The sequence below is a fragment of the Macroventuria anomochaeta genome (assembly GCF_010093625.1).
Source record: "Macroventuria anomochaeta strain CBS 525.71 unplaced genomic scaffold BU25scaffold_2, whole genome shotgun sequence".
Classification (NCBI taxonomy): Eukaryota; Fungi; Ascomycota; class Dothideomycetes; order Pleosporales; family Didymellaceae; genus Macroventuria; species Macroventuria anomochaeta.
Genome location: NW_022985363.1, coordinates 954,305 through 968,380, shown reverse-complemented (window position 1 = coordinate 968,380; position 14,076 = coordinate 954,305). Strand labels below are relative to the sequence as shown.

The 14,076-nt window shown below is 53.8% G+C and overlaps 5 protein-coding genes across 5 annotated transcripts; 1 reads left to right on the top strand and 4 right to left on the bottom strand.

The window, feature by feature from the left end:
- Positions 1–2,012: 2,012 nt before the first annotated feature.
- Positions 2,013–3,043, bottom strand: BU25DRAFT_417428 (uncharacterized protein; the record flags this gene model as incomplete). Its single annotated transcript, XM_033707810.1, has 3 exons — positions 2,013–2,025; positions 2,071–2,755; positions 2,809–3,043. 3 exons carry the CDS (start codon positions 3,041–3,043, stop codon positions 2,013–2,015), a joined length of 933 nt encoding a protein of 310 aa, XP_033567039.1.
- Positions 3,044–4,062: 1,019 nt separating this feature from the next.
- On the bottom strand, positions 4,063–5,516 carry BU25DRAFT_417427 (uncharacterized protein; the record flags this gene model as incomplete). The annotated part of the gene is made up of 2 exons (XM_033707809.1): positions 4,063–5,409; positions 5,457–5,516. The coding sequence occupies 2 exons, from the start codon at positions 5,514–5,516 to the stop codon at positions 4,063–4,065; spliced, it is 1,407 nt and encodes a 468-aa protein (XP_033567038.1).
- A 165-nt stretch (positions 5,517–5,681) lies between these two features.
- On the top strand, positions 5,682–7,628 carry BU25DRAFT_84490 (uncharacterized protein). The gene is made up of 3 exons (XM_033712163.1): positions 5,682–5,720; positions 5,768–6,096; positions 6,155–7,628. The coding sequence occupies exons 1-3, from the start codon at positions 5,715–5,717 to the stop codon at positions 7,494–7,496; spliced, it is 1,677 nt and encodes a 558-aa protein (XP_033567037.1). The 5' UTR covers positions 5,682–5,714; the 3' UTR covers positions 7,497–7,628.
- Positions 7,629–8,887: 1,259 nt separating this feature from the next.
- BU25DRAFT_417425 (uncharacterized protein) lies at positions 8,888–9,850 on the bottom strand (the record flags this gene model as incomplete). The annotated part of the gene is made up of 2 exons (XM_033707808.1): positions 8,888–9,244; positions 9,440–9,850. 2 exons carry the CDS (start codon positions 9,848–9,850, stop codon positions 8,888–8,890), a joined length of 768 nt encoding a protein of 255 aa, XP_033567036.1.
- A 1,320-nt stretch (positions 9,851–11,170) lies between these two features.
- On the bottom strand, positions 11,171–12,816 carry BU25DRAFT_427660 (uncharacterized protein; the record flags this gene model as incomplete). The annotated part of the gene is made up of 2 exons (XM_033708462.1): positions 11,171–11,843; positions 11,891–12,816. The coding sequence occupies 2 exons, from the start codon at positions 12,814–12,816 to the stop codon at positions 11,171–11,173; spliced, it is 1,599 nt and encodes a 532-aa protein (XP_033567035.1).
- Positions 12,817–14,076: the final 1,260 nt, after the last annotated feature.

Below are 14,076 nucleotides of genomic sequence, written 5' to 3'. Positions count from 1 at the left end.
TGATGACGGAATCAGTGCTTCAGCTGTGATGATGAGTATCCCGCAACCGGGCCTTCTCAGTCACCACACGCTCAGGGATCTGCAGGTTTCAGACTAAGCTTCTCGACCCGCTCTGTTCCTGCACCGCAGCGTGCCCGTGGTCGGTCGTGGGTATGTCATGCAGTAGTTCGTCATACCTCTTCCATGCTGTTGCGGCATGGAGAGTCAGGATCTTACGTGTGGCTGTAAAAACAGATACCGGCGTGTAATATACACGGCATCTCCGTTTGTATGAGAAATGTCCGAAGCTGTGCCCTGTTCCCCAGGTTCTATCTGCAGCCTTGCTGAGAGCCGTCCTAGTCGATGGTGAGATTGGTGAACAGTAGGCGGTCAGTGAAGAAGGTAGGGCTTACAATCTCCTGGCAGATTGGAATTCAAATACTAAGAAGACGAAGATCCGCTGTCGGGGCTTCACGCTGCCAGTCCTGAACATGTTACTTCTGTTCGGTGTTCGGTCTCAAGGTTGCAGCTAGCTCAAGTCTACTGATAGACGATGTAACAGTTTGCTACTAAGGGCAAGTCACCGATGCTTTACAGACGTCCGTTTTGTGACAAGAGCTGTACTTGATATGAGGATTAAGTCCAACCTCAGGGTTACTCTTAGAAATGCTAGTCCTAAGCTGGGTCCGAAGGTAGACAACATTGAGTCTGTGACTTCTCAAGTAGCACTGACGCTTGCAACAGGTCAGTCACCAGTGCTTACCCTTGGGTGAGCATTTGCAATCTGGCTGCCTCAGACTCTTGTCGAAGTTGTGTTCACCTCGCCGAGCACAGATGCCCAGCGCTTTGGTGCCGTGCAACAACGGACGAATTGTTCGAAGTAAGAACTGCAGGGTTGCTAGTCTTCACAGTGGCTTTGACCAAGGGGTGGGACCGCAAGGTTAATATAATGACGGCTGCCGGGGCAAAGCTTGCCGCAGATTTGTGAGGCTTCCTGTGGGAGTATAAATCCAAGACAATAGCCTAATCGACTTTGATTAGGCCGACAGGTGTCAATTATTCATAGATACCCGAACATCTGATCTCACGTGGGGCGCGCTGTTGCCGGCAGATTAGTGCCCAGTTTTGTGTACGTTTGGCTCATGGGAACCTCGTGTTGCCCCAAGTACCTGGACGAATCCTTCAAGATTTTGACAGGGCGAGGTTTCTGTGTATCCTAGATTGTTTTAGTACGTCTCGTCAACAACTTCCTGAACGGGCAGGTGACTGTGCAGCACCGGCACTTGGGCGCCCGAAGAACTCCGCGCCAGCAGGGACAATACGTTAATGGAGTTCAACGGCCGTCCAGTTGTATACGTGTTTGTCTTCGATGACCCAAGGGCGCGGTAACAAGCCAAAAATGCACCCGGTGGTCGGATGTAGGCACCATTTGATGCCATAGACTGTGCATATGGGTGGCGTTGCTTGAACGAATCGGATTGGAAACGGCCATGTGCGCCAACGAAGGTCACGGGTAAGACAATGCAAGCATGTGTGGATGAGCGGCATGTGGAGGTTGATGTGGAGTTCATCGAGTAACAAGCAAATACGAGGTCAGAACGGCGCTAATGGCGTAGCTTCCGTGACGCGATATGATGACGCTTAGGCAAACCGGGAATGATGCACCTGCATGTCAAAAGCAATTACGACTGCACGCCTCTGTACTACCAGATCCTAAGTGCATGGACAGCAGCAAAACATATATAATGGATGATATAGTAGCTAAGAATGCCGAGAGAGAAATTGCGATGTAATCTACACTGAACGCCATCTCTTGAACCGGAGTATGTACAACGAGTGACCTATACATGATGCTCTCGGAGATATGTCCAAATTTAGCCATGCCGGAAAGCACCTCGAGGTGGATACAGGGGTAAAACCCAACCATTTGGATTAACAGGACGCCACATCACATGCGTCACACAACGATTGTGACAGTAACGTCTTCTAGGTCGATGTGACAGGAGCATCGTGCTCAGGGATTTCACGCGGCGTTATTTGCCGGCGCTATCTACTGTTAGTGCTGGCCAACGCATGAATTGCTGCACGTACCTATATGCACCAACTGATCCATTGACGACAAGAGGAGGGCCAACCTGCCCAACAACTGTTGTGTCTTGATCCAAGCGAACCTTCAAAGTCATCCCCCGGTGTGGTTTGCGATTTAGGTGGGTCACCGCGAGCTGTGCTTCGTGCGTCGATGCGAACTTGGCGGTTGCTACCCCCTTGGATACGCCGGAACGATCCCGGTGCACCTTGCAATCAACGGGCCGTCCCACAGTGTACAGTAAGTTTTTGAGCTCGTCTGAGCCAACCTTGTAGCTCAGATTCTGAATGAAAATGCCGCGAGCCTCGGTAAGCATCGCCCCGTCTCGAATGTTTACTGGCATGCCATTGCTGCTCGCTGAATAAACTGGAGGCCGAGGTACCATCAGCGGCAATGGAGGTGCCTGTGTTACGTACACTGGTTGGATAGCGTAGGAAGTGGTTGATTGGTATGTAGGATAAGCGTATCCTGGCGGGACTGGCACGTACTGTGCTGGAAGGGCGGCATACGTTTTGCCGCCTAGCTGATTGACTCTTCCAATGTCGATTCCACAGAGTCCAGGAGAGTGAGCGCCATCAGGTAACTCTGGAAAATGCACGGAGCAGTTGCACCTCATCAGTCGAAATCCATCGCTGCTCCGACGCGTTTGCCAGACATGTACCAGCATGCCTTTGGACTTGAAATATGTTTCTAGAACGCGATCAGCGCTGTAGCACAGAAAAGCATCATGTTGTGCCACCCACTGTAAGCTGCATCTGCATCTTCTTTGTCCTTGAGTCTGCACCAGCCTTGCATTTCACCCCTACGCTGGCTCTGACTTGCGTATACATCAACCCAGCCAGGTTGCTCCCTGACCACTCTCCGGATGTGATCCTTGAACTCTTGCCAGCCCGTCAGATAGGGCGCAAATCGTGTCAGGCCAGCAACTACCAGCAAAAAGTCGCCATCTCCTTCTTTCAAGCTTGTCGCAAAAGACATGTTTGAAGATGCGTGAAGAGACCTACAGCAAAACCGACAATGATTGAGGGTGCGCAGATTGAAGAGTCGGGACGGGAGAGGATGATGGAAAGGTAGTCGCCAAGTATATGGTGTAGTGTGAAGTCGGGAAAGATGATGAAGTCGACTTGGAGGTGTGACTTGATCGAGTTGCACCGCGGTGATATATATACAGTTGCTCGGCGAGGAAGATAGCACGAGCGCAGTCCTAGTCCTGGAAGACGGCGTGCCAGCAATAGCAAAGTCTCGAAATAGGTGTACACGAGGACGAACATCAGCCAAGAGGGCCATTTCGCGAACGAGTGGATACGTTCCAAGACTAAGATACGCACTATACTGCCCGTGACGTTTCATGGACTCGAAATGTTCACAAGTAGAGACAAGTGCACTTGAGCCGTCTTCCCCGGTGGTGTTGCAGTTCTAGGCCCAGCAAAAACATTGTGAGGTCTCCCCGCGTAAAGCCGTCTATTGATCCTGTAATCGGTGTATGGTGGAACAGATAGGTTGTTCGGACACTAATTACAAGTCCCTTGCCCGGCGTGCGTGTGTGATGCAGGGTGGCTTACCACGTGTGTCATAGGCGGATAAGCGAATGTTCCCTGCAAGATCTGCCGTTGCCAGATCGCGGGGACAAGATCGTGGCGGTACAGGGTATTTGCACAGGTCGCCGACCAAAAAAGAAACCTTGCCAAGCGCAATTTCAACCCCTATGACTTCTATATTCTGTGCGCCGGTAATTAGTGAACCAATTCTGTTACTACATCGAACCTCAAGTGTCCGATAGACTTTGGATTCGTACGCGCAATTCTACTCACGCTCATTGGTGGCTTTGTCGGATTGCGAGGAACCCGAGCTCATGCTGAGCTATACGGATAGGTGACAAAGGCTACGAAGCAGCCTTCGGATCCTTGATTGTTGGACATTGCGGGCAGGCTAAGTACAGCCTTGCGCCCCAGATGGCCATGGCGGGTAATGTTTTGGGTGCGCAAAAAGCGCCATGACTAGCGACCCCATAGTATCAACCTCTGGTCAAAACCACCACTGATCAAAACCTCGTGATCACTCGTTGAACTGGCAGCTTCATCACTCGGTGCTTTGAGGGTTCCAGCCCAGAGGCACCGCAGTTTGCTTCCGGGCTCATGTCCCTCCAAAGATGCAACAAGCTTTCCACTATTCGTCTCGACACCGCGAATGACACCATCATCTGAGCTGACATACAGACCTGAGCCGTCAGGTCGCCAAGTCAACCGTGGGGTGGAATAAGCAGTTTGAGGTGCCATAGTTGACACGTTCACCAATATGGCTGCCTCCTCTCTATCTGCAATCAGGAGCTCAGCACGTGCCTGTGAGGCTTGTGTGACAGCAGCCGGTTCGGTTGTTTCTGAACTAGTAACATCATCGGGTATCGCAGGTTTCGTTGGCGGAAGTAAAAGCTTCAGTATCAGTATCTTCATATGTGGCGTCGATGAAGTCGCAACGGCTACCACAGACGGATCAGTGGGACAGATTTGGACGTCCGCCGGAGTAAAGGCCACCCATGCGTTGGAGTGTGGAGCCAAGTTCTGCTTCCCGAGGAGGTTGAACGCTGAAGCATTTAGACAAGGAACCGAATAGTAATACAGGAATGTAGAATCTCTGCGAGCAACCAGAAGTATTGGAGAGTCATCTTCAGGAGACTTCACGAAAAGTAGGGTTTCCGGGATGCTTGCAAGCGTGAGGGTGGCCAAAGGCTCGCCAATGCGTAAGGCATCTCCACCAATGTGGATCCGATAGAGAAACACCTTAGAGTCCCATCCGGCGCTTGCTACCAGAACAGAATCATTGTCGGACCAGCTGGCTATTTTGACGACATATTTGGAATGATCCTTCCTTTCGTCCAGGATTTTGTCGCTTGCGGTGTCGTACAGTAGCAATTTTCCGGACATCGAGGCGATCATCATATATTGCCAGCCTATAGTGATGATGTCCAATACTGGAGAGTCTTGGAAGCTGGTATACGAATGGGCAAGCTCAAAGCTTGGTGAAGCCGGGTTCAAGAGGTGTAGTCGCCGGTCAGCTGTGGTGACGGCGATGTACTGTTTAACAGTTGTGGCAGAAGGAAGCAGCAGGTCGAAGACAGCCACGCTCAAGATATTAGAGCGACTAGGCAGTGATTCGAAAACTGTGGGTTTTGATGGTGCTGGAACAGCCCACGCGCGATTTGCATCCTCGACACCAAGCTTCTCAAAACTGAGACTGAGATCAAATGTTTTCTTCTCGTGAAGTATCGTCTCTATAGTCACCGAGCTGTTCGAACCGGTACCAGTATCGGGTGGCAAGTCAGCTTCTTTGACGAAACTCTTCAAGGTCTACTGTGTGTGAGTGAGTCTAGCCAATAATGTGGGCTACGTCATACCTCGGTGTAGCCGTTCGTCCTAAGATATTGAGCAACAAGCTCAGACGCAGAGGGTAGCATGACAGGCGATTGAAAGTGGCTCGCGAGCAACGAGCGCGCTGACTTGCGTTTGCAGCTGAAGTTGTGTCACTGTAACGTGGTGGTGGGTTGCACTGGTTACGAAGCGAGCTAGTCCCACTAAGTTAGTCCCGCCACCTCCAAAAAGTTTGTCTCACGTGCTTCACAATCGTACACACAACAAATCCAAGTTGACTGAAGATGGAGGTAATTAGAGCGCCAGCGAGACCAACAGATAGTGCTGACCAATTCAGAGACGAACAAGGATCACCAACGAACTCGTTGCATTACAGCAACAAACGCCTGAGCAACCATACAGCATAGCACATCGTCTGAAACTGGCAAAGGCTTACAGAAGCCTTGGATATCCCGATCTTGCTGTTGGCGATGCATACAAGGCACTCCTGCTTGTTGACGAGGTAGCCGAGGAAGGAGAATATCATGACGAAGCTCTAGAAGCTGCGAACGCCGATTATCTTTCGGAGGGAGTCGCGGGCCTGACAATCAATTCCGCTGCCGATGCTCGAAGCAAAGAGGAGGATAACGTTCTGACCTGGGCGCAAAAGCATCTTTCGAGGACTGCGTATGTAAGAGAAGACTTGGGTCGATGTAAACGTGTGGTCAGTTACTAACTCGACAAGGCATGATGTCCTCATAGAAGCTCTTTTGGCTTGCGGCTGCTTCCGCAGCGCGTTCGACTATATCGCGCGTGCAACGAGAGCCTTTCCCAACGACAAGACCTTCGGCGAGTATGACAACATCCTGACATCCAAACTTCGGTCTTACTACGAGAAAGAAGGAGAAAACGTTGACGACGTGGAGGTCGAGGACTACCCCGATAAGGGCCTTGTTCGTCGCGAAAACTATCCTTGGAATGAGTACGAACCAGATCGCCACTCAGACGAATGTCTGCAATTTCTGAACGATGAGATGGCGAACATAGCTCCGAAGCTGGAAGTGAGGGTTTCTGAGCTGCCATTACTCTCAACCAACCCGTCAACCCAGGAATCAAATCACGAAGTTCAATTTGTGAAACAGCTAGGCGTGTTCGCGAAGGAGGATATTGCGCCTGGAGTGGAGGTGCTGAAGGAAAGGTCTCTACTGACGGCTGTATCCAGACTCCACGATACATACTGCGACGCTTGCAGTACAACACTACCTGACTCGCCAGGTGCGGAGAGTACCATTCTCTCCTGCGAAGAGTGCGACGAGGTGTTCTTCTGTAGTGAAAAATGCCATGATCTGGCACAGGACAGTTACCACCCCTCGATATGCGGAGTGAGCGTAAACCAAGGAAAAGTTCCTGCTCGCGAAGCTGCCGACTCTCTGTACTCCATCCTCCTTGTCCGAGCATTGGCACTGGCAGAAACACAAGATCTTCACCCTCTAGAGTTGAAGGAACTCCGCTACATCTGGGGTGACTATCACGGCAAAGACCTGAATACTGTATGGCAAGCCAACACTGAGGGTGAACTCGTTGATCCCTTCGGCGGTGTTCCCCAGACCTTGCCATTCTCGTTCAACAACAATGTCATCAAGCCTCTACACATACTGGAAAAGATGGATGTCAACATCTTCACTCAAAGCTATCGATACGACACCTGGGTCTTCAACACCATCTACGCCAAGCTGAGAGGCACAGCTTCTGCGCAACAAGGACCAGACGGACGACCGGAGATTGGCGCTGTTCATCCAATGTGGTGTCTAGCCAACCATAGCTGCGACCCGAACGTAGCCTGGGAATGGCAAGGGACTATGAAATTTTGGACACGCGAGAAGCTTGTGGACTGGGAGGGAAGGGACCCTAACCAGGGCCCTGGATTGAAGAAAGGCCAAGAGGTCTTCGGGCATTACTGCGATGTCAGACTGCCCGTCAAAGAGCGCAGAGAGTGGGCAGTAGGTGCGTTGGGCGGAGATTGTATGTGCGCAAGATGCGTCTGGGAAGAGGCAGAGCAACGACGCCTCAATGCCCTAGCACAGTAGGGTGCATCTGACTCGCAAATCGTGGGGCTTGTTCGATAAGAGAGGTTGTATTCAGGAAGCCACCCCCCATGTCGAGTCATTCATCGATCTTCAACTGTCAAGAGAATGTACAACAATCGACGCTAAAAAAAAATGGTGTAGATCGAGTACAACGCTGGTATACCGGGGAAGCATCATGTGCATGCCGGGGGCACCCATCCTTCCCAACCCTGGCCCCTAACTGTCTTACAAAACCTCGCTAATCACAAAACAGTCCTCGCGCAGATGATTTGCACCCAGTATCCCTTCATTGAGGCAGCAACATGCTTTTTTCAGAATCAGACCACTATTTGCATGAACGTGTCACCGGCTGTCTGGTGTCGATGGGTTTCGGGATGGGACCTGCATAACCTTGCTGCGCCTCTGCTGCTGTTCGACGGCTATTTGCTTCTTTCGGACACTATCGTGCCCGGTGATGGGACTTCCTTTACGTGTTGGCGCGTTTGACGCGACCGCGGAGTTATTCCTCAGTTTGCATGATATACGCGTTGTAGATATTGGGGCTCATCGGTGTGCAACACGCTTAGCTCTCCGTATGTACACGGTTGCCTCACTTTCCTACATACACGACTATTGACACTCTTTGTGCATTTCAAGTATCCTCTCTCTATAAAAGCTTTTGTATGTTGCAGAGCTGTCGCAGCATCGCAAAGTAGCGCAACTGCCCCTCGAGGATGTTCGTTGTGAAGTCGCAGCCTTGCACACCTTCCTTCCCTCCATGAAGCGCCTACTGCATCGAGCTTCTATTACGACAACACTTACAGCAGCAACCACCATGGCGCACGTTTGACGAAGCGAGATGAGGTGTGGACCCTTGAGCTGTGTATCGTCCTTACCATTCGTTTGTTTGCTCGGTAGCGCTTCCGGATTGTTTGCTTTTTGCGCATCCTGCGCATCCTCTCTGACCGGATGGCGATGCGGGTCTGAGCCGCAACACATGGAGTGCCCACTTCCAAGATTACACGTTGATGGTGACAAATAACCACCCGAGGCGAGGCAGCCGGTGAGGCGGACGCGAGGTACGAGTGGCACAGCGTTCGGCGATCACGGTTTAATCGAACAGAACTGGTTCTCTGGAGGTATTCACCACATTCTACGCATCCTCTTCCATCTACATGCATCTCCTAGGAGCCCTTCACACCTTTCACGGCACCTAATCGCCTCTCTAAACATCACCCAGGAGTCCCTCACTACCTCTCGCGATGCTAACCTAATCCCATTCACTGCACCCGAAGACCCTTACTCCGCTTCCTCCCCCTCTCTCAATGCCCTCGTAGCCTGCGCCTTTGGGCGCATCTCCAGTTCCGAATCACATGGAATGCTATCCACACGAGCCTGAGGGTCGGGCGCCGCTAGGTACAAGTGGACCAAGGCAGTGACAGCCTGGGCTTCTTGCACCGCCATCCAGTACTCGTAGGAGAAGTATTCCCGCATGTTGGCATCAGGCTGCAGGTCTTCCAGGCTTGATCTCCGTGCCAGACGCCTTTGCAAAAGCCGAAGCCGCATGAGCAATCTTCTCCTTCAACCTCGAGGGAGCCTGGAGAGTTCCATGTCGAGTGTGATGCTGTTGGTGACGTGTCGGGTGAGCTTGATGGCGACAATGTAGTACTGCTCGGGGATGACAGCTCGTACTGCGCGGCGACGTCTTGAAAGTGCTGAGCTATGAAGCCCCAGCATGCTTGGTTGGTGCAGACATGTTGGAGTTGTGTCTTGGAAAATATAGTATGTGTAGGATAATGAAGACGTGATATGTGGATGCGATGGTGCTTGGATAAGAGCGAAATCATGTTTTACACTGCTCTCTGCAACATTGATACATCTCCTCCGAAGACATATGGAACAGAGAATGTGAACCAAAGTTCGTCTGTCAACCAAACTCAACCTCAACCCAGTACCACACTTACACACAAGGCCGCCCTGGGGAGCCTTACCACAGCACTCGCGCACAGTTTCTTGCAGATGGGGCTCCAAGCTTCGATAGTATGCGAGACCCGCTCGTACGCGTTCGGCGATCTCGTCTGCGTCTTAATCGCCGCTGAGTGCAGCCGTGAGGCTTGAGCGCAGGGTCTGGCTGAAAGCTGTTGCACACATTGACACGCCAAAAACGGAGCCGGGCGAGCGGAAGAGGTAGCCGCATGCCTGTTGCGACGGCTTGGTCGGCGTGCGAGGCGTTTGCGACTGCAACATGTCCGTTCATGGTACTGAGGCTGGCAATATCTCGACTTACCAAGACCAATGAGCGTAGTCGTGACTCCAATGCCGTTCGAGAAACCGCAGATACATGTGCCCACGACCATGACCGGCAAACTTTGCATGATCATGCCAACGAAAAGGAGGATAAATCAAGAGGGCGATCGTCAGGTGCGAGTAAGCAATGACTGTGATCCAATAGTATTTCGCCGTACGCTTCATATAGATATCGCCGAACAGCGAGCCACAAACACCCGAGATGATGCACGGCACAAGCAGGAGTCTAGCTTGGGAAGCACCGTAGCCGTGTGTGATCTGCCAGTACAAGGGTATGAAGAAGATGGCCGCTAGCCATCCACCGAGCGTGCAGAAGTTGCACAGGTAGCATGCAACTAGTGATCTGTCGAGAATCATGTGGCCGGGCGCAAAAAGGATGCTTCGCAACGTACTTCTCGACAAGGACGAAGATGATGAATAGCGGAGTATTGCAAAGTCCCTGCGGTGGCGATGGGGACTAACTCCAGCCGATGTTTGATCCCCGTCTAGTCCAACAAAAAGGCCGAAGATAGCTACGATAAGGATCAGGGCTCCGAGCAAGTCAACCTTCGCCAGTTTCGCTTTCCAGTACGAATCTTCCTGCTTTGGTAGTCGGCGCACAGCGGCGACAGCAACCAGAGCTATCAGACAAAAGGGGGCACTGTGCGATGAAAGACCACCACCTCCAGCCGATGGTTTTGGCGAGCAGACGCCCTAGAGGAGCACCAGCTGCAGCAACACTCGCATACACCAGGTTGATGTATCCCTGCCCCGCCCCCCTTTGTTTCTCAGGCCCACGCCGTCAGACAGCATGATGCTCACGCAGACCGTCATGCCCGCCACCTGCGATAGCTGCGAACGCTCTTGCTGCGATGAGTTCACCAGTTGTGCGCGCAAAGCCACAAGCCATTGAGCGGATACCGAAGGTCAGGTACCCGAACAGAAGACATTCCTCGCGGCCAAAGATGTCGCTGAGCTTGCCATAGAGAGGTTGGAACGCGGTAAGAGTGAGGAAGTAGCCTGTTGTCATTCACGATGCTGATGAGACAGCCCTTCAGATCCGTACCGATGATTCCGTAGAACGGATACGATGAGGGCCTGGTCTGCTGCGGAAAGGAAGACCTGTGGTGTTTTAGCTCTTGTTCCAGAGTTTCGAGGGGAACTGAAGGGTTCTATGCTGGTACATATGCAGCGATGTAGGATTGCAAGAAGTGATAAATGCCTCTACGCTTGTGTGAAGACGGGAGATGGACGTGTACTAGTTCCGCTAGCTGGACAATAGATGCCGAACGAAGGAAAGGGGGTATATGCAGTCAGCCGTGAAAGATGCTCAAAGACAGTGAATCAAACGCGAACATAACCAATCAGAGTGGACCACCAAACTAAATGCATTGATCACGAAAGCCCCACTACTTCCTCTTCTCAGCCTCTCCATCAGCGGGCTTGACGGCAGTGCTGCCTTCGAGCGGCGGGATGTAGCCGAGTTGCTTCTCTTGACCTCCCTCAAAGGGAGTGAAGGGTGTGTACCCACCCTCAGGAGAAGCCTGCCACTTCACGATATCCGCCTTGAGGGCATCGAGCTCCTTCTTGAACTGGTTGCCAAAGACGTCGATGTAGAACGTGGCACCGTTGTAGACACTCCAGACGAAGACAACCGTGAGGAAGATGCCGCTAGCCCAGCGATACCAGAACCAGATGGGAGCGGGCAGCATGGTGAGCACGGCATACGAGTACTGGATACCCATGAAGGCTGGTTCTTGGAGGAAGCTCGGCAGCGAGAGGACGAATTTACCGATCCAAGTCCTAGCGTAGGACTTGCGCAGCCATGTGAAACTGGTAGGACGTCCGGCGGCGATCTTGTCGCGACGACGCACGGTGATCAGGAAGTGGTAGGTAAGCTGCCAGAAGGCGTATGGAAGCGTGGCCCACATCATCATTTGCGGCAGGCTGTAGTGGTGCGGAGAGGATGGGTCGGAGTGGCGGATTTTGTAGATGGCGGGGTAGTGCTCCTTCTGATACTCGGGCGAGAGCAGGTGCACGATGCAGTGAAGCGTCACACACGGCATGATGTGGATGAAGAGACTGGTTGGATTAGCAGCGTTGCCGCGGGCGTAGAAGGGAGTACGTACCTGACCACCTTGTCCATCGAGTGGAACACGAGCGAGTTACGCCACATGATGATAGCGATGGCGTTGTTGCCCATGATCAGGCAGTACGTGGCGATGAAGAGACGCTCTGACCGCGGGAACACCCAGATGCTCAGGACGGCGAGGATGTTGACGAAGTAGCACAGATCAGCGAGGAAGTAGTGGTAGCCCTTTTTGTGGTAGGTGTAGTAGCGGATAGGCATGAACCATAGGAGTTGCGCCGTGTACCAGTGCGGGAAGTAGCCGGGGTGCAGGCCGACCAGATAGCCCGAGACGAAGATGTTCAAGACAGCAGCGATGAAGGAAGCCTTCTCTCGCGCGGTGACGGTCAGGGACTCGTTGAAGCGCGCGTTGAGGCGATCGACCGACTTGCGCACCCGCGTCTTGTAACGCTCGAGCTGTTCACCCTCGGTGGGCACCCTTCTCCGCCACTCATCGACGACTCGGTCGCGCGTGATACCTCGGTTCTTGGCCTGGATCTTCAGCCTCTCTGTCTGGGACGAGATGGAGGCCTGGAGCTTGTCGAAGCGCTGCTGCAGCGCCATGTTCTCGATGAAGTCGAACATGGTGAGCCGCTCGACGGGCGGGAAGAAGGCGGTGTCGTCTTCCGAGTCATCGTGGTAGGAGCTGTTGGAGAAGGAGTTGGAGCGCGAGAGGCCAGGCGTGGAGACGGGTGCTGGACGTGAGCGCGAGGCCTCTCCCAGCAGCGCAGCGCCAGCGCCAGCCTGTGCCGAGTGGCCCGGTGCAGGGTCGGTGGAGAGGGCAGAGAGGCCCAGTTGGGGCTCCGACCTGGATTTCGGGTCCTGGGTGGACATGACGGGCAAATCCTCGGGCACTATTTCCAGGCTCGAGGGCGTGCGGCGATGCGAGGGCCTCTGTAGGCGGCGTGGAGGGGAGCCTGCAGCCATGACTTGTCAGTGGTTGTCTGTTGTCGTGGCCCATCGCAACAGGAAGCCGCAACAGGAGGCCGCAACAGTTTCATAGGGAAGGCGCGTACGGGGATGATGGTCAGATTATCGAAGCAAAGCTCGCACGGCTGTTCGCATGACACTGCGGTGCGGGGCAGAACTGGCCGCCGGTGCTCAGCGTTTCTCGGTGAGCGGTCGAGGATGTGAGTCGTGGGAGAATGCCAGCTGGTGATTGGCACTTGCTGTCGTCACAGCACGACCAACGTGCAAGAACGCGATATAGGTGGAGCTGGTCACGGGAACAGAGAGACTGCCGCAGACTGCCGCAGACGACGTGCGGCCTGGATAGCTGTAGATGGCTGTAGGTGGGTGCAAGAGAAAGGGAGGGGGGGGGCACACGACTGCCAAAGTAATAACGAGGAAGTTGATGGCCGGCTCACCTGCAGGATGCCCTGTTATGTCACTGTGGAGCTTTGTATGCCCCCCCCCCCCCCGAGCAGACGCTAGCTACGGCGGGCGGGCTGGCGGCAGCGCGACGCGTCGTCGCGAACTTCGAGCTCGTTGAACGCGGCGCAGGCACACCGCGCGACAGCTGCTCAGGCAATCCACCCTCTCACCGCGCACGTGCTGCACAGCTCCCGCGCAAACCAGCCGCCACCATGGGGAAGCTTGTGCGCCTCGAGGTCTACAGTAGATGGACCCGCGCGCCGCTGCACGCTCACGCTGACCTGCGCAGACTTCAAGTCCTACCGTGGACGCCACACGCTTCTCTTCGCCGACTCGTACTTCACCTCCATCATCGGCCCCAATGGCTCCGGCAAGTCGAACAGCATGGACGCCATCTCCTTCGTCCTCGGCGTCCGCTCGTCCCAGCTGCGATCCGACAAGCTGCAGGACATGGTCTACCGCGGCAGGGTCATCCGTGACGCCAGGATCAACGCAGACGGCACAGCGACCGAGGGCGACGCGAACGGCGACGCGAACGGCGACGCGAGCGCCGAACCGATCGCCGACACGCAGGAGAGCGCCGACACGCAGTCCGGCACACAGACAGACACCCCCCAGAACGCCTGGGTCAAGGCCGTCTACGAGGACGACGCGGAGCACGAGCACGAGTGGCAGCGCACCATCACAGCCTCCGGCGCAAGCGAGTACCGCATCAACCGGCGCCAAGTCACCGCGAAGGAGTACAACGAGGCACTCGAAGAGCACAGCATCCTCGTCAAGGCCAGGAACTTCCTCGTCTTCCAGGGCGACGTC

What these genes read in the sequence shown, in the direction of transcription:
- BU25DRAFT_84490 (XM_033712163.1), top strand. An exon ending in AAGCATCTTTCGAGGACTGC is followed by an intron (nt 6,097 to 6,154) that starts GTATGTAAGAGA and finishes TAACTCGACAAG; the next exon opens with GCATGATGTCCTCATAGAAG.